At 41.2% G+C, this 20,889-nt stretch overlaps 1 protein-coding gene across 4 annotated transcripts in view; it reads right to left on the reverse strand.

The window, feature by feature from the left end:
- NTRK3 (neurotrophic receptor tyrosine kinase 3) overlaps positions 1-20,889 on the reverse strand; it is a 560,615-nt gene that overhangs the window by 176,101 nt on the left and 363,625 nt on the right. For all 4 annotated transcript variants that reach the window (XM_063448881.1, XM_063448879.1, XM_063448883.1 and 1 more), the window contains exon 12: positions 384-572. In XM_063448881.1, coding sequence (XP_063304951.1) covers positions 384-572 — 189 coding nt within the window. The remainder of the gene's footprint in view (positions 1-383; positions 573-20,889) is intronic.

Raw genomic sequence — 20,889 nt, forward strand, 5'->3', positions numbered from 1 at the left:
AATCATATAATAGTATCTACAGTGCACTCTGGAGGTACAGGCATCTCTGATATACTATGCTTCATCAAACAATTGACATGTAAGTGGGGACAAACTAGTCTGAGTAGACTAGTAGATATGAGTAGACTTGAGGTTCTCCTAAGCAAGAACGTAACAGATTTATACATATGTGTATATTTATTTTGGAGTTTAAGATTTAAATTGTAAAGACCTCCTGGGTTTCTGTGTAGTTTTTCTAATTTGATTTAACTTTGTTTTGCCAGGTGGCAACTGAATATTCTGCATTATTTTCAAATGGGGCATATAGAAATGATCGCATTAAATACAGGTGCTTTGTGCTTTTTAAAATATAAAAGTACAAATAATTTGTTTGCAATACTTACATGTGTCTGGCTTATGGCAGTTGTGTCCTTGACGGAAATATTGTGGGTTTTCAATAACCGGAATTCTAGTCATTCCAATCACAACAGTATCTGGCCCAGCATCTAGCGAAGATGGTGTGGTTATGCCATGGTTGATGTGATGGAGAGGACTGGCAGAATCTTCTTCTCCACTAATCACTGCCACAGGACCTGCCACAGATAAATACAAAGCAAATTAAATTTAAGCATATTAAACCTTCATATTCAAAGTTAATATTCTAAGACCTAATCAAGAAAATTATTTGAACTTGAGAACAAATATTTTAAATGTAATCCTCTAGAAAGAGATAAAATCCTATATATCTATAAGTTGACTGAATGGGAGATTTAAAACATATTTATCATACCTGGTGACCATGCAATCTACCATATTTGTTAACCCTTTATGATTTACCAAACGTCTTTCCTTTGCACCCTCATGCTTCTACTCAGTCTGGTTATACCTTGAAAATAGTTTTATTGTAAAATGTTTGGACTGTTGGCCTTGTTACTTAAATGTTAATATATTGTTTTATGTTTTTCTAATAAAGTAGTATATCTAAGTTACTCTTTTTACATTATATATATTATAATAACAATGCATGAAAACTCCCCAACAGTATATAATTTAAAATATGTATATAAAAGAAACATAACTCTTAAGTATGTTTTATAGAAATACAATTCCATCTCAGTGTTCTAGAGATATTTTGCAGCCCCATGTTTTATTATAATGTCTCCACTCACATGTATCTCCTCTATTTCTCACTTCCTAAATAGATACATAGTTATAAATGCTTCATAAAAAATATAAATGAATCTAAAACATTAGAGAAAAACTTTAGTGTCTGGAATATAAATGTCTATTCCTAAGACTATAGTGCCAGAATATATGTTTAGGTGATCAGTCCCCCTCTCTGCGGAGCTCTATGCCGGCCATGTGCTGCTGCCCTGGCCCACGTGGCAGACCCGCAGGGGCTACATGTTCGGGGGCCCATCGGGTGGACCACTCGATGCTATGTATTTCCAGGGGGCCCGGTCAGCGCTGCGGTACTTTGACAGTGCGATCGGGCCCCCTGCGATGATGTCAGACTGAGCTGGGAGGATGTGACTGTCCTAGTCACTCCTCCTAGCTTACACAGGGCCCACGTGGAAGGAAGAGGAGGAGAGGAGTGAGTCATAGTGGGAACTCTGACTCCCATCAGCCTGAGGCACTGGACCCCAGGGAAGTCACCATCCTGCACCTAAAATGTAGGAAACTGGAGGGTGACTAAACCTGTGTGTGTGTCCGTGTGTCTCTGTATGTATGTATGTATGCGTGTGTCTGTAATTTATGTGTGTGTCTCTGTATGTCTCTGTATGTGTGTGTGTGTGTGTCTGTCTGTATGTGTGTGTATGTCTCTGTATGTATGTGTGTGTCTGTATGTATGTATGTGTGTCTGTGTGTGTGTCTCTGTATGTATGTGTGTGTGTGTGTGTATGTGTGTGTGTCTCTGTATGTATGTGTGTATGTCTCTGTATGTGTGTGTGTCTCTATGTATGTGTGTGTGTGTCTCTGTATTTATGTGTGTGTCTGTTTGTGTGTGTGTCTCTGTATGTATGTGTGTATGTCTCTGTATGCATGTGTATGTGTGTGTCTCTGTATGTGTGTGTGTATCTGTATGTTTGTTTGTGTCTCTGTGTGTGTGTGTGTTTGTCTCTGTATATATGTTTGTGTCTGTATGTGTATGTCTGTTTTATGTGTTTGTCTCTGTATGTATGTGTGTGTGTATGTATGGGTGTGTGTTTGTATGTGTATCTGTTTTTCTGCATGTGTATCTGTATGTCTGTCTATCTGTATGTCAGTGTGTGCCCTGTGTATCTGTATGTGTGTCACTGTTTATCCCTGCATGAGTGTCATTCTGTGTATTTTAATGTTTGTAATTAAGTGTCTGTGTACCTGGCTGTATGTGTGTCTGTGTAGCCACATGTGTATAAGTGTGTGTCTTTATATCTCTATTTGTTTCAGTGTTTGTATCTATAGGAGTGTCATTCTGTTTATCTCAAAGTGTGTAATTCTGTGTGTCTGTGAATCTGCATGTGTATATATATATTTGTGTATGTGTATCTGTGTTTTAGTTTGTGTGTCTGCATTTGCGTGTCTGCATTTGCGTGTGTGTATGTGTGTTTGTGAATCAGCATGTGTGTCCATGTATGTATCTGTATGTGTTATATTGTGTGTATCTGCATGTATGTCAGTGTGTATTTGTAAGAATGAGACACATTGAGGGGCGTTAGTGTGACACATGGAGGGGCTGGGAGAGAGTGAGATCGATGGGGGGCCTCAGGGCAATTTTCGCACTGGGGCCCCGTGGTTCTAGTTACGCCTCCATCAGAACCACTACAATATTCTATAGTGGTGTCCCAAATAAGTAACAGCAACTTATATATATTCATATATTTATTTATGCACAAATCAATCTATAAAAAGTTATTGATATTTTCAGCAGGCTGTGAGAGCAAATTCTCTTTCATACTCTCATGAGCCCTTTCGCAGCCAAGGAGGGGCTTCTGATTAGATAAAGAGAAATGCAATAAGCCAAGGATTATATTTTTCCTAGTCTGATGAAATCCAATTGCAAAATAGTGAAAGTCCATTTGTTGCACAGACACTTTAAATTCTATGGATTAAAGAATGTTACATTATCTTCGGTTATATGATTGAAGCTTGTATTTTACCAGAGATCATGTTTTAAAATACATAGACATTAGTAAATACATAGATGGGCACAATTCACACTCACTAACCCTATGCTAGCAAGAAAGTAAAAAATACCTTAGTCATAAAATAAAGCGAATGATACAATAACTACTGGGCACTTGCTTGAATTATTTTCTTGAGCCACTCTAATTTATTTTCACACAGAGCCAGATGGGTCCTTAATTACTACAGGTAATCACAGTACTGTTTTTAGTGTATTACTTTCTTTCATTTACCAGTTTCCTAGGCTGCAAATCAGGACAAAACGAATTCCCTGGCTATTGACTCTGTTACACTTTAATCAGCTTTTGCCTGCTGATACTCATGTGTACTAAAGAGAAGATATATCAGTAGTCTGATAAGCTCATTAGAATATTGGATTCTCACCTTATTTTACAAGTCATTCTGTTAAACAGATGACCGCACTAATTTTAAGTAAACATCAATTATTATTTTTTTTTTTTTAAAGGATGCTAGGGAATTGTTTTACGTCATAGGACTAGAAACAGAAATGTGTATGTGTATATATATAGTTGATACAATGTTGAACACAAATCTGCACACCAGTCAAACCATAAGACTTGCTTTTCCGACAGAAATCACAAATCTGCAGTGATGTTACTACCGCAAAGGATTCTGGGTGGGCATATGCAAATTAGTTTAACAAAGAATCACATTTTTGCCTCATTCCATTTTAAACATGAGCCTGAAGAAGGTTTTCAATCACATTTTTGTCCCCACCAAAACCACAAGCAACTTATGACCTCATATATCCACGCTACCCACATCTACGATACTTTGTTACTGAAATAACTATTCACCATAGACAGCAACCATATTAGATCTGCATTACCTCTCTTCTGATCTCACCACATTTTTACTATATTCTGTCTTGTTTCTGTATAAGGTGGAAGACAGCGTATACATCTTCTCATAGGCAGTATTCTCAAATTGCTCTTTAAAGTCTAATTTAAATGTAAGGCCCTAATGAATATTTTGCATATATATTAAACTTAGTTTTCTTCTATCTTTAATTTGTGGACTAGTTTGATGTGTCTTAGTTTACAGTGCCATACTTTTCATCCAATATCTGACTGATTTTGGCAGTTCATACATTGGCATTTTTCTATTGACAGAGAAAAGAGAGGAATAAAATCAGAATGACTCATGTGAGTTTTAAGTGACTCATTGCAAAGTCTTTAGATCACAGCAAATAACAGTTCTGCTGCTCATTGATGCGAGAAGAATGAACTTGGAGCCAAACAGACAATTCGGAGAGAAATTAGTCTCAAAAGGCAATCTTATAATAGGTGGCGAAGCAGAGTAGCAACCATAGGACTTTAGCACACAGTTATGTGCTGATGATGCTTGTGTGCACTCTTAATAGAAGATCCAGCACAATGAATAGCAGAGTGAATTTAAAATATCGATACTATCTCTTAGGGCCCTAGGTGATAGCAGTAGCAATGCTAAATTTCCTCAGTTATTTCTTGAGCATTTCTAGCTTAGCTGGCTATACTTCAACCAATCTGGAGTCAAGAAATGTTTTCTGAGCTCTGCAGTACTAGGAGAGGAAGGAAAAATGGATCTAAAACACGAGTTATTGATTTCATTGTCAATAAAGGGGAATATCAAGCTGACAGAAATAGCTTTGACTTGAAATTAATAATAATGAGGGAGAAAGTAAAGTAAGGATGGTAAGAAGTTCCCAAACTCTCTCTCTTTCACATACAGTATACAATGACCACAATGCACATAGAGTGAGTTTTGGGAAGAGATTGTACGGAATGGACATGGTAATAAATGAAGGAAAATGTTAGGAAATGTTCTCATCACATCTGTGGGGTGAGAAAAGAAATGAATAGTTTTTAACTTAGAATTAAAAGTCTTACTTGGATATCAAGCAACAAGGCTGGGCTAATAATATGTTGCTGTTAACTGACGATGACTGTGGTATATCAGTGATCAATTACAATTGCAATAGTTGTATAAAGTGTAGGACAGGTGAACCATCACTTGTGAATTTTCAATTTCAGTGCATGCGAGAATGAAGGCTCTTTAAAATATAATCAATTCCAATATAGTCAGCATTAGTCAAATGTGGCAATGGAAATGTTTTTTAGGGGGGTGGAGCCTGAACGGTGAGCTAGCTAGACGATTCTCGCCTGAGCTCCTGCTGCAAAGTGGAAAACTCTGTGATTTTTCGGGCCGAGGAACCAATAAACGTGAAAAGCATGGAGGAAAGACAGCCGCTTTCCTCCTGCAATCCTGAAACATAGCTGAGTGAAACTCTCCTACTTCCCCCCCCCCACCTCCCTGTGGACCGGTAAGGGTTATCTCGGTCCCCGCCGACCTACACTGACACAGCCGACTCTGTGCCAGTGGACCCTGAACTACTCCTGAGTGGGTTGGGAGCAGAGGGAACTAAGATGGAGGACGCCAAAAGCTCCATTATACGCAGCCTGATAATGTCACAGTAAGACACAGCGGGCCCCAACACAGCGGCACCAAATGCTCTCAATGAGCTACTCGACAGATTCTGGGCAAAGCTGTTCAACTGAGTACAGCAGGCAAAGACGCAAATAATACTACCTATGGGTGCACAAGATGGCAGCAAACAGAGAAGTGGAAAACCTCCCAAGTGTGCATACATGTCTCCGGCTACCACAGTCACCACATGGTGCCCACCTTGGCTGAGAGCCATGAGGGACTGCATCCGCAAATTCTGCCGAAACACGTGGAGGGCTGCGAGACACAAACAGAGCCCCAAGCCGGCAACTAGCAGCACCCACCAAACCATCCATAATGGGAAGATCCTGGACCTCATAGGACATCAGGTTCGTGGTCCAAGGGTACCGGTTCTCCTACAACCCTGGGGCTGGAGGCTGCCAGGCTTATTTTCCTGTCCGGTCGCACCTCCCACGCCTCCACGCTCTGTCAGTCCCTGCATTGGCTTCCAGTTAGATATAGGGCCCAATTCAAAATTCTGGCACTTGCTTACAAATCCCTACATAATGCTGCTCCAACATACCTATCCTCCCTCATACACAAGTATGTCCCGTCGAGACCCCTGCGCTCATCCCAAGACCTACGCCTATCCTCTGCCCGGATCCCCACCTCTGACGCTCGCCTTCAAGACTTCTCTAGGGCTGCACCTATTCTGTGGAACTCCCTTCCCTCCTCAATCAGACTTTCACCCAGCCTCCACTCCTTCAAAAAATCTTTGAAAACTCACTTCTTCGTTAAAGCGTATCAATTAAACTGTCAGCAGGCTTCTCATCCCCCACCCCATGACTCCTTTCCTGCAACTGTCAAAAATGACCTACCAAGCACTCAATAAACCCTTCTCTAACAAACTATTTAATTCCCCTACTTTAACCCGTTTGTGTCACTATACCCCACTCCCTCTAGCATGTAAGCTCATTGAGCAGGGCCCTCAACCCCCTCTGTTCCTGTACGTCCAGTGGTCTGATCTCAATTATGTGTCTGTTAGTCCACCCATTGTACAGCGCTACGGAATTTGTTGGCGCTATATAAATAATAAAATAATAATAATAATAATAATATCCCACTGCCGCAGCGCCACATCACTCCCCAAAACAGACTAAATCCTACATCCATGAGAAGCGACCCCCTTAGGGGCATCGGGTGACTGACAGGAGCGGAGGCCAGAGGAGCTCACTTGATCTCCCGCAGATCATGACCACCACCGCATCACAGGACTTTGACCCAAGCTACATTGACAACATCCTGTCTAGTGCACTTTCAATGATATGTATATTGCTAAACATAACCAATACACTAGGCCTATTATTCTATACTCTCTCACTCTGTCCTACATTACCACGCACAGGATACATCACATAGTGGACTCATCACATTATCTAGACAGGATAACCAAGCATAACGGAGACATACTCCCACTTCCATGTTACATCGACACTTCTATGTCTAGCTCGTTAACTCTAGGCAAACCCATGTTGGAGTTCAGTTTAGATAGTCATACCTAGTCTGTTTACAATATTTTAAAAATTGTGCATGTTGTTGCTATTACCCCAATGCACTATGCAAAATGAAGCCTGAGGAATGCTGTTGGGGTACCTCAAGCCTGTTTGCACACATCTTAAGCACTGAAAAAATACAAAATTAATTAATTCATTTATTAATTAAAAGTTATTTAAAATTCCAGTTGTTTTCATTTCAGAGAGTAGTGTGCACATGTATCACTGTATCCACAATCAAGCATTACAGTGTATACACTATATTGAAGCATCCAATGTAATAATCATTGATTTATGCAACCACTTGCAAGTTCACTAGCAAACTAGCAAGGTTAGCCTCTGGAACCATGCAAAATAAAGGTCTAGTTTAAAGGGTAATAAAAAAAAAACCACTATTTAGATATTGATACTGATACCTTTGTGATCAAAATTAAATCTATAAACTGGATGACAACAAAGCAGCACTCTTAAAAAGTACAGTATTAGTCTACGTAAATAGTTGCTGATTAAGTATCAGTCTATTTTTTTGGTACTCTTGTCATATTATCGATTATCATCAATCCAAAGCATGAAGGTGCAGTTGGAAGCAAAATGTTTTAGAGGGTCAGTAAGAGTTCTTTTTTACATATTTAGTATTTCATGAATAGATTGTTATAGTGCTATAAACAGTGTCAGTGTTTGGACACTCACTGGAAAAGTGCTTAAAGGGAATACTGTTCCCAAAATATTCAGTCATAGATATGGGACAATTTCAATGCATTGTTGCTGCTGTATAAAGGCATGCATCCATAAACCTAATAGGAACGAAGGTTTTGACAATGCAAAACACTGGGTTTTTGAACATTTCTTTTTAGTGTTCCAGAGATGCTACAGAGGCTATTCATGGGTTATAGGACTCTTGTGTCAATTCAAAACAATCTCACCAAGTCCAGAATTACTGCAAACTTACGTGAAAAGATATTTAATAATGTTAGGCTATTTGTGGTATCACAATTCCTATTTCTTTTATTACTGAAAAGAATGAAAAGCCTTGATATGCCACATTCTGTTTTATGAACAGGAAATACAACTACATCCTTTAGAGAGTAAACCATTATATTATTGTTTTTAATAACACAAAACAGAACAGTGCTTTTTGCTAACAGAAGAAGGTCAATAAATGCGTAAAAGTTCTATTAATATAGAAAGCTCAAGGGGTTAAAACAGTGCAGACTTTCAGCAGCAGAACTAGAAAAATTGGGTGCCCAAGGTAAAAAGACATCATGGTAAATAAAGTGACAGAATCAATAAACTATCTGAGTTTCAAGAAATGAGAAAGAACAGTGCATTAAAAGCACTTTGGGGAAAATAGTAAATTTGAAAAACAGCTTTCTATTATTTGTGTACATGCAGTTTCTGAATATATTCAAGAAAAGTGCATTGTATTTGCTTTTGTTTTCTTTTCTTCTTACACTGACTCTCAGCTGAAGCCAAGATTGGGTTGGACTAGTAATGTCAGTATTACTTCTTCCTGACGGTGTCAATCAACCAGACAGAGATATTTTTTTTTTCTTTTCAGAAATCAATAACGAGTGAATGAAAGAAAATTGTTCGACTAGGGGAGGTCACATTAGACCAGTGTCTACAGCAAGAACATGAATTGATAAGAAAGAAATAGACACAGAGGGGTGAGAGAAACAACTGTGACTCTTTTAATTGGATGTCACTGTATACAAGAGAGTACAAGAGTGTATTATATGGAGTTTGAAATGTTATGACATTTAACATAAGCTCAGTGGCATAACTATATAGGTAACAGATAATTCAGCTGCTTCTTAGTCCTACATCCCAGAGGATCCAGAAACTCCTGAACCATCTGTGAGGTTTTTTTTTGCCTGTGGTCAGGTATAACGGAGCAGGAAAACTCTGTCTTAGTATTTTTCTGGTTGAGAATGTAAATCAGTGAGAGAAGTTTCACCAGTAACTGCCTTAAGAACCATTTCCTTCACTTGAGTAAGACTGTATACATAAATGAAAAAAAATCCCATCTATGCATCACAACAAAATCAAATAGCACAGACTGCACTCAGTTTTTTTCCCAAATATCTAGGTATGTTGCTAGACCCCAATCTATCATTTGGCCTTCACATTGAAAAACTCTATTCAAAACTTATCCAAAACTAGGTGCCCTGTACAGAAACAAACACTGCCTAAGCCCCACAGTAAGGAAACAGATTGTACAACAAATGCTTATCCCATGAAATACATATTGGGATGCAGTGTATGCACCTGTGTCACAAACCCACCTTCATAAACTTACTACGTTGTATAAGTCATCTGCTGCTTTGGGCTGCAATGTGATTACTTGACGCACCATTGTGACATGTTAAAACAACTTAACTGGCTATTGCTGGAATCCAGATGCACCCTCCATCTTTCCAGCCTTGTGTTATAAAATTATATAAACAAAGATATGTGCCATTTGGAATTAATTAACCCTTTCAGTGACTGTAAACTCACTGACTGCTCTGAAACAAAAAGAGTGTGTATATCATTATAACCTGGTAAAGTTCACGTTTTGGTTGCTTTTCACACCACCTAGGGATACAAGCAGTAGTGGGTTATGAAATATCTTATTTACACCAAGTCAACTATATATTATTCGGCAACCAACCATTTACATACTGTCAGGATTACAAGTTAATCCAGCACACAGAACTGTGTCACACCTAGGACTAAGGATAACGTATAACCGGACCATAGAATGGCTGGACTTAATGTATCCAAGAATAGTCAAAATACTAACCGAGGTCAGGAACACAGAATCAGACACAACTAACAATTACCCCAATTACCCCAAAAGCAATTACCAGGTTTCCATGTGCATAATTGCTGCTCAGCACAACTTTTCCTGTCAGGACGATAATGCTGCTCGGCATAACTTTTCCTGTCAGGACAGCAAATGCCATTAACCACATTTTTATGTGCGGATGAATACGTGACACATACCAGTTGTGATATCCTCTAAGTTATAGAGTAAGTTTTATAGGAGTGTTTATGGGATATAGCAGATTCAGTGTTTGAACATTTTCTTGTTGTTCACTTTCATATGATATAACATCTAAAACTAATATTTGTTGGTATTCTCCCTGCCACCTGCTTTAATGCATTGATTTGTGTTTTTTTTTTTGCTCTCCATTTAGCGTATTTACATAGTTACATAGTAACATAGGCTGAAAAGAGACGTTTCCATTAAGTTCAGCCTTCCTCACATCTGTTTTTGCTGTTGATCCAAAAGAAGGCAAGTTTCAGGGTAAGGGAAATCGTCTGTTACTGAGATAATTCTAATATGCTAAAGGTTAACCTCCCAACTTATAACGCCTTTACTTCAGTCATTACGGCGATATATGTATGTATGTATGTATGCATTGAGTGGTACACTAAACATACCATGCTTACACATATATGTAGCCTGTTTGTAAATTCATATTTTATTCCTGCAACTATCAGAAACTAGTCCTCTTTTTGTGCTGTAGAATTTTATCACATGACAGGAGGCTTCCTATTTTGCATTACTCTCTTTACTAAACTCCACAGCAGTAAAGAAAGTGAAAACATTTAAACCAATCAAAATGCAAAACAGTGAGCATATAGTCTCTGTGAACAGGCTCCTCCCCCTCTTTCTTTACTGCTCCATCGCAGACAGGTCAGAGTTTTTGGCTCTTCCCTATTACCTCATAATATTTATATGTTTCATTGTTATCGCTATATATTCTTTATATAATTTTATATATTATTATATTATTATTTCCTATTTCTATTATCTGTATTCTTCTTTTCTAACTATCTTAATTCTTATGCTCCTTACTGGGACTGGTTGCTTTCCAGCAACTTCGCTCCCGGTTCTTTCCCCCTTTTCCGTCATTTCCATTCCGCCCTCGGGCGGCCCCAGAACTTTACCGGCTATCGGCCTTTCTCACTCAGTTCCCGCGGCTCGGCTCCAGCCGCGGCTACACTCACGGCGGCCATCTTTAATCACGCATCTCGCGAGATTACGGACGCCATTTTGTGAGTACCGCGAGTGCCGCGAGGGTCACACAGGAGCTCCCTTCACGGATTTTTGTACGATACTGTCGCTGAGGTCAGTTAAGCTTTTTAGCTGTTTAAAAACCGTTGTAAAGCTGTTTAAGCACTTAGGTATTTATACCTGTGCATACTTGGGGTGCTGCCCTTAAATTGTGCTGCTACAGAGGTCGCTTTGTGGCCACCTCTACAACCTGGGTGAGGCCCAGAACAAAAAATCCCAACCAGTGGTTTGCATCCTGCCTTCCTGGCACTATCTATTACTACTATAATTGCTGGCATTATACTCTGCCTTTGGACAGAACCCGGAGGGTATACCTTCCCTTTCATACCACTACATACCCTGCTGGGGTATTATATATATTTACAACCCTGCTGGGGTTATTTGGTTTTTCTGAAACCATTACCTTTTATTGAACCCTGCTGGGGTATTTTGTACTCTGTACAACGAAAACAAATTATTACACCCTGCTGGGGCTCGCATAAAGATATCACAACAGCTTATTTTCTGTCACTATACAAAATACTGACCTCTATTATACGCCCTGTGCCAAACATATTCAGGCATTATGGAGACCTCTCAGACAACAGAGCTCCAAAATATGGTAAACGAGGCCGTATCCGCCTCCATGGAGAAAGTTCTCTCCAAAATGATGGCCTCTGGTCCCGACAAGAGGAAACCATCAAAAACCCACACAACCCGCAATGACTCAGATTCTGACGAACCAGAATCACGCAAAAGCCCAGAAACTTTCACGGGCAAACGCCACTGGAAAGGCGAAAAGGGTCTCCAAAACCCTATTAAAGGCAAAATTCCCGCCAAACGCGCTAAACCCACTATAGCCACCACCCCGAACCCGCAACATGAGTATTCTTCAGATGAAGAAGAATCGCAAGCTAAACCCATGGCCATCATAGATGAATGGCAAGCGGATGACTCAGATTCCAACGAAGACGCTTGGGATGCAGATTCAGGATCCCAATCCTTTTTCCCACAACACACGTTCACGGGAGAACCCCATGAACCAGACACTGCGGAGACCCCGCAAGAAGATGAAGACACTATATTAGACCCGTTAGGGCAAAAACTGTTTGACCCACGAAAAATACGACACCCACGCTCAAGCGACTGGACACCGCCCGACCACTTAGCGAGGTTCATGCACCTCTGGTTACGGAAGTCCATGGACAAGACAGTCCGCAACCGCTTAAGGTCGGAATGCCCACGACCGTTTTTACCTGATCACGTTGCGGACACTCCAGAATTTGACCAGGTGATGACCACCTTTATGTCGCGAGGTGGCCGCGACCCACGCAAAGGTGTGGAGAAAGGGTTCAGAGGGGTACAGGATAAACTCCTGGATGCTGTGGGACCATTGTCCAGAATTATGTTTTTAGCTGACGACGCCCTAACCAAAGCCGATCAATTTGACGCTACTATGGTACGAGAATGGGCGCATGATGTGCGGGAATGGGCACAAAGGTGCTTCTGTTTTGTGGGTAATGCCAATGTCGCCTTATCTTCTGAGCGACGCAAAGCAGCACTTCTCCGCATTGACGGGAAATTGGTGGAGTTGGGCACCAAGGAACTAGGTCCTATGGCACAGGGCAAGCTCTTTGGAGAAGCTTTCCTAAAAGAGCTAAGCAGACATGTAAACGTCTACGCATCCTTAAACAAGGCTCAGACTTCTATGCGTAGAGTCTTCAGACAAAACCCTACCAGGGGTGTTTTTGGACGGGCTGGCCGCCAAAGGGGCCGTGCTGCCAGCCGATTTTGGCCTTCAGGCCCCCGCTCTACGAGACCCCAACCTTTTTACCCAGAGGCGGGATATCGCCCATACTCCTACACTCGAGGCGCAGACAGGGGTCGAGGACCACGCACCCGAGGCAGAGCTCGTTTTTCCTCAGGTAAGCAACCATTTCACTCATTCTCCTCTCCCCATGCATACAGCAGGTCGTATATCCCTTTTCTTTCAGGAATGGGCCTCCATCTCCACGGACGCATGGGTCCTTCAGACGGTACAAGGCTACGTCATAGACTTCGTAGACGAACCACGACAGACGGAACTACCACGTCCCATCCACAACTCAAGGATAGACACCTCTCTCATCGACGACGAACTTCAAACCCTATACTCGAAAGGCGCGATCGAACCCGCCTCCGACCCTCTAGGCTTTTTCAGCAACATCTTCTTGGTAAAGAAGAAAACGGGAGACCTTCGGCCCGTCATAAACCTACGACTACTCAACGAATTCGTTTCTTACAACCACTTCAAGATGGAAGGCATACATCTTCTACGAGACCTGCTACAAGACAAGGATTGGTTCACGAGATTAGACCTCAAGGACGCTTACCTATCAGTTCCCGTCCACCAATCCTGCAGACAATACCTTCGTTTCCACTGGCAGGGCCTTCCCTGGCAATTCACGTGCCTCCCCTTCGGCCTCAGCTCGGCCCCTTGGTGTTTCACCAAACTGATGAAGCCCGTGGTCGCACATATTCGAGCGCAAGGAATTCGCTGCATCATATACCTAGACGACCTCCTACTGTTCTGCTCAGACAGACTCAGACTGATACGTCACACACGGTATACCACGGATCTCCTGTCATCTCTGGGCTTCATAGTGAACTTTCAGAAGTCGGCTATCTCCCCGTCACAGACGGTACAATTTCTGGGATTCGAGATAGATTCCATCTCCAGCACCCTACGGCTGCCAACAGCAAAGATCTCAGCCATCCGCAAGGAATTACGCAGAGCCATCCGCTGCCACACCATTCCACTCCGCGCCCTCGCACGCATAGTGGGACTTCTCTCTGCTTCCATTCAAGCTATATTCCCGGGTCCACTTCACTACCGGGCGATGCAACGTCTCAAAGCTTCTTTCCTCAGGGAAAACCCCTCCTACGACCAGCTGGTCCCGATGACAGAGGAAGTCAGAGACGAACTCAGATGGTGGTTGGACAGCATGGAGGCGTGGAACGGCCGAGCCATCTTCGGAAAGGCTCCCGACATGATACTAGAATCAGACGCCAGCCTCTGGGGATGGGGCGCAACGAGCGGAAATATATCGACAGGAGGTGCCTGGACATCCCAGGACCTCAACTTACATATAAACTGCCTAGAACTTCTGGCGGGGTCCTTCGCCATCCGAAGCCTAGCGAAGGACAAGTCGGACTGCTGCATCCTCCTCCGGATGGACAACATCTCCGCAGTCCGCTACATCAACCGCCTAGGCGGAGCCCGCTCCCGGCTCCTATCAGAAATAACGAAAGACATCTTCAACTTCTGCCTACCTCGCAACATCTCCCTCACGGCGGAATACCTCCCAGGAGAGACGAACCTCACAGCGGATTGGTTCTCACGCCACTGGCGGGACACCAGCGACTGGAAATTGGATCCACAAATCTTCAACCACATCGCGGATCGCCTAGGTCCACTCCACCTAGATCTATTTGCGTCCCGCAACAACAGACAAATGAAATTATACTTCAGCTGGCTCCCAGACCCGGAGTGTGCAGCAGTAGACGCATTTCTACAACCATGGCCAATCACGGGAGCCTACGCCTTCCCTCCCTTCGCCATGATAGCGAGGACCATACACTACCTGAAGAACCAGCAAACCTCGCTGGTACTCATCACTCCACTATGGAGGGGACAACCATGGTTCCCAGATCTCCTAGCTCTATCATGCAACGATCCTCTCCTACTACCTCATCATCAGTACATTCTCACAGATCCCAAAGGCAATCCGCATCCTCTCATCTTAGACAATCGTCTCCATCTGGTGGCTTGGACGCTTTCAGGGGCTCCTGGCAAGTCGGCGAACTATCGCAGGCTGCTAAGGAACTACTATGGGACTCATGGGCCCCTGGAACCAGAAGATGCTACCTATCCGCCTGGAATTCCTGGTCCACTTGGTGTCTGGAACGAAACTTCGATCCATTTACGGCCACTATTTCAACCATTTTGAACTTCCTATCTCACCTATTCTCATTGGGCCGATCCTACAGATCACTAAACGTAATCCGTTCAGCTATTTCAGCGGCCCATGTCCCCATTCAAGGGATCCCGGTGGGAAAGGACCCACTCGTATGTCGACTCATGAGAGGCATTCGATTACAACGCCCCCCAGGGCCGAAATATTCTCAATTCTGGGACGTCGACATTATCCTCCGATTCCTGAGAGATTGGCCAACTAACGACAGACTCTCCCTCCGTCAGCTATCAGCAAAACTCACAGTCTTGCTTTGCCTGGTCTCCTTCCGCAGGGTCTCAGACATTCGAGCTCTGGACATAGACGCTTTCTCAATCTCCCCTGAAGGAGTTACATTCCGGATATCTCGTCGCACTAAGACGGACTCCACATCTGTGTTTTATCCTTTCTTCCCCACAGATCCACAACTCTGTGTCGTCTCCACTCTACAACATTACGTGGAAACTACCCTACCACTCCGATCCTCACCATCAGGTCAACTCCTAGTGTCATACGTTAGACCACATGTCCCCATCACTACCACCACTCTAGCAAGATGGGTTCGCTGGCTACTATCGCTAGCCGGCGTTGACACTACGTTTGGAGCCCACTCGGTGCGCGGAGCAGCAGCATCCTCAGCCTTTATGGCGGGCGCTTCCCTATCGGATATCCTACGCTCCGCAGACTGGTCTAGAGAATCTACATTCCGCACCTTCTATTTCCGACCGAACTCTGGTGCGGCTATGTCTCTTATCCTACAGCGTTAAAAATGCAAAATAGGAAGCCTCCTGTCATGTGATAAAATTGAAGATTATGCTAGCGCTAGTGTACTTATAATCTTAATTTTAATAATGACAGGAGGCGAGTATTTTCCCACCCTTCCCACCCGGAGGAGGGGAACTACTCTAGTTATATTTCTTGTCTACATCTTTCCTTTCCTGTTGTCTAATTGTTTCTCAATATTAATGTGTTGGCTTAACATATCCATTATTATCATCAGCCTATTAAACTACTAGTAGATTTCACACTGAACTCGCAATTATTATTATTATTATTAATGCAATATTATCCGATGGATCACTGTCATGACTACAAACAGTTTTAAGACCGGTGCCTAACCTTCTCATATTCTCCTTTCAGTTTAACTTCGCAAAGATTGGGAACATCTACCATATATCCATAGGATTACGGCTCATATTTCAAAGACCAAAGACCCTATTGGACACTTCACCTGTTGGTACCGGTTTTTCTACTCAAGCCAAGAAGTTCATCACTCCCGTTAAAGATTACTACTGATGTTCATTACAGACTTTATCATCAACCTTCTTCCCTGTTCCGATGTCGCTCCGAAAGAGGGGGAGGAGCCTGTTCACAGAGACTATATGCTCACTGTTTTGCATTTTGATTGGTTTAAATGTTTTCACTTTCTTTACTGCTGTGGAGTTTAGTAAAGAGAGTAATGCAAAATGCTCGCCTCCTGTCATTATTAAAATTAAGATTATAAGTACACTAGCGCTAGCATAATCTTCAATTTTCCCCTTAACACTGGGAAGTATCTGGGTATGAACACAAAAAAGTCAAACTGATGCCATAGATTCAGTCCTCTTCTTCAAGGTCATATGAGGCACTTTTATATATGGTAGGTGATTAAGCATTATCTGTTCTTGGCTGAACCGTTCATACATTGCTACCTGCAATAAGTCAAACAGTATATAATGGCTAAGAGGCTTCCTGGTACCTGACTCCTTTAACTACAGAGTTGAACACCTATGCTTCTACTTTAGGTTTAGGTTTTCCCATCTGTTAAGACCAGAGCTAAGCAACAGTTCTCATAATTATGGAAGATGGAATACAACAGGACTTCTGTTGTCTACAGTTGAACAAGTCTTGTCTAAATTAATCGCTGACAAAGTTAATAGCTTGGACACCAGTATTGCTTTTTAGGTATTTTACAGGGATAATAAGACCAAAGGATTGCACATTTAATATGCTAACCTTCACATTCCCTCTAATCAAATTCTAATCAAATTCAGATCAAATAGCAAGTATTGGCCTTTCTTCTAATCAATTACAGCTCAGTAGGTCTCTGTAACCTACATTATTCTACAGTTATTAATAGGCAGCTACAAATTAAATCGCTATTTAATAAAGTTCGGAAAATTTTGACAAGCATAAATATTTTCCAAAACATTACTATAAATATTTAAATAGCAATGTGGCTCAGTTTTGTCAATGTCCATCAAAACAACTATATAAATATTTACGCTGTTGGTGATTTCCCTGTTGGTGGTTGCAGCTGACCTTTAGGTCAAGCAGGAGCAATCGAAGGAAGTATTTGTCGAGTTGTCCACTGCTGTTCGATCAATGTACAGCTACATATTGTCAGTGAAAAGACTCAGTAGGAAGCTTAGCTCATTAATCTATCACACCAGTCTGACATTCTTGACCGTTTGACATACACACAAAGATTAAAGGGCCATCGGAACGATATAATGACACATAAGTGGCTTCAGGTAACGGTGTAAAGTGCTTTCAAATTTTTACACTAAGTGTTGCTATATTTTTAACAATTCTTTTTTTTACATATATGCTAAATGCAGTAGAGACAAAAACATTAATATATTAATATTTCTAGATCTGTTTAGATGGATGGATAAATAGATGGATGGACGGATGGATGGATTGCTTTCTATGGCAGCTGACGTACTAGATATAGAAGATTTATCAAAACACAGTGCTATTTTGGATGCAAATAGCTAAATGCTGATATACATTATGTTGGTATCTATGGTGATTACTCCTTAATTAGCTCTTTGCACCAGAATAGCACCTATATTTGTCTTAATAAATCTCCTAATCAGAGGATTAATGGAGTCAGTTAAGTGTGTATTATCAGTATGCTGTATGTGTAGGATCAGTATGCTGATCATCCTTTTACTCTTTCTGATATAGATTTTGCAGCCTGACAAATTAAAACATATACATGCAAACAAAATGTGACCAGTGGAAGAAGAAGCTGTCGGATTCAGGCACTGTCCCGTTGCTTAATCCTCAAATGATGGCATCCTTACAAAGAATGAGCCTAATTATTGTTCCTAAATACACTGTTACATACTGTATTATCCTATTCTCTTCTCCTCTTCCCTCTCCAAAAACCCTGTTTATCCTGAATAGATTACTGCTATTTACATGTGATCATGGCAGGATGCCCTTCTCAGACACCAATGCAATACCCCATAGACTCCTATAGTCTAGTCAAAGTACAAGCAGTGTGGAAATTGAGTTGGCATTTGTATATGTTCTCAGTTAGGTTCCACTATTTTATGGGGGGTTGTTATTATTATTATTATTATTATTATTATTATTATTAACCCCTTAAGGACCAAACTTCTGGAATAAAAGGGAATCATGACATGTCACACATGTCATGTGTCCTTAAGGGGTTAATAATACTAATAATTAATTATTTTTTTATTTATTGATTTATTTTAATTCTACTTTTCCTGAGCAGGGAGATATCAACTAAGAGGACATTTCATTTGTTATTCAAATTTTCTCTGATGTGTGTTTCAAATAATCTTTGGTCAATTTTTATAATTTTTTTACATTTTGCATACAATAATTATAATGATGTAAATATAGCGCTGTAAATGAACGAGTAATTATTTTTAAAACTTTTATGAAAATTCTGCAATTATCTTTGCATTCCTTGGCTACAGTACTAATTATTCATTACCTGGATGTATTTTAACCCTACACCTTGAAGGCTGCATGTTATGCTCATAAATTTGGAAATGTGTCAGTTTTATCCGTTATCACTAACGCTACTGCGTAGTTGGTCAATATATGGCTTGACTTTCTTCTTTCTATTTTTTTTTTCCTTTCCGTTCTAATGAGTTGGCATTTGAATCTGTATAAACAGATGGCTAATAATCAGTGGTTAGCAGTCCTAATGGATTTGGCTTTAATTTTTAAACACTAAAGAACCCCTCAGGAATCCTTGGATGTCACATAGGTTCTTTATGTTCCAGAGTCAACGATGTTTGCTGGTTGCTGATTACAAGTCAATGATTCCAAGGGTCGATGTATTGGGCTTGGGGGCCACAGAGGTGTTCCTTGATCTGCTGATTTGGAATACTAATTCATCAAATCTCAAATTTAATGACTAAAAAGCTATGTAATGTGTGCCTCAAACACTCCCAACGTTGTAAACACAGTTAGTCTCCAGTCAGTGTTTCATTATGACAGCAGGGTTGCTAATGAAATTTTGAATTTGCTTCAAATCTGTTTATTTTAGTATTAAAATGGTTACATGGTCACACATTTAAGCAGTCCATCTATAAATATCCAGAGAAGGCAATGTATTAATACATTAATGCTCTCTGTTAATATAATTAGTTATTATCTGATGAAACAAGGCATATTAGATATTTTGAGATTTTTTTTCTCTTAAAGGACCACTATAGGCACCCAGACAACTTCAACTCAATGAAGTGGTCTGCGTGCCAGGTCCCTCTAGTTTTAACCCTGCAGCTGAAAACATAGCAGTTTCAGAGAAACTGCTATGTTTAAACTGAGGGTTAATCCAGCCTCTAGTGGCTGTCTCCCTGACAGCCGCTATAGGCGCTTCCGCGATTCTCACTGTGAAAATCACAGTGAGAAGACGCTGACGTCCATAGGTAAGCATTGAGTAATGCTTTCCTATGGGCGGTTTGAATGTGTGCACAGTTTGAATGTCATCGGCAGGAGGAGGAGAGGTCACCAGCGCCAAGGGAGCTCGGCGCTGGAGAAAGGTAAGCCGAGGGAACCTGGCTCTGGAGAAAGGTAAGTAGCTGAAGGGGTTTTAACACTTTCAGCCCAGCGAGAGGGGGGCCAAGAGGGTGGGGGGGGGGGGGGACCTAAGGACTACATAATGCCAGGAAAACAAGTTTGTTTTCCTGGCACTATAGTGGTTCTTTAAAGTGAAACTGTCATGGTTAAAGCTACTTTACCTGTTTTAAAAGAGCTTGAGATTCCATGTTTACATTGTGCTAGCAGTTTTGCTAGCAAGTGTATAGAATTGGAGGAAAACCTGTTTAAAAATAGTTTTTTTCTCTCACCTGACTCTAAGTTTAATTCTTAAACAGACACTTATTGCTGAGTAATTGAGTGGTGGGGAGAAGAAGGAGGTCCCTCTACTCTGCATTCATAGCAACCACAGCAAGTCCGCTATTGTTGCTATGACAACTATCTTGCCGATGCTGCTAAGCTAGCTAGGGAGTATAGGAACGGAATGACATGACGTCACTTCATTCAAATGTTGGAAACTGCTTGGGAAGCACCTGAGAAGAGGGGTCCAACCTAACCTACCACATCTGTAACACCCACCTTTTTAATGAGATCACTGCATGGGAGCGGAAGCCCAGGTAAATGGTGACAGTATCCTTATAAAGAAGAAAGTTTGTAAAGCAGACTAATCTGATTTATTGAAATGTTCACAACAGTAATCAATGCAAATTCACTAATTACAAAGTGATTTAATCCTGCATTTACAGATATGAACTCGCTTATATATTTGGCTGTTTTGTTTGTTCTTAATACAAAATGTAGCATGTTAAATTAGGAAATAGATTTATTTATGAGCCACGATAAACAGTCAATGGAAAGCCACAATGGTGTAATATGTGTTATCCAGTCCAATCAAAACTCTCCTACTCTATAGCAATTCTAT

Source organism: Pelobates fuscus, chromosome 3 (genome assembly GCF_036172605.1).
Source record: "Pelobates fuscus isolate aPelFus1 chromosome 3, aPelFus1.pri, whole genome shotgun sequence".
Lineage (NCBI taxonomy): Eukaryota > Metazoa > Chordata > Amphibia > Anura > Pelobatidae > Pelobates > Pelobates fuscus.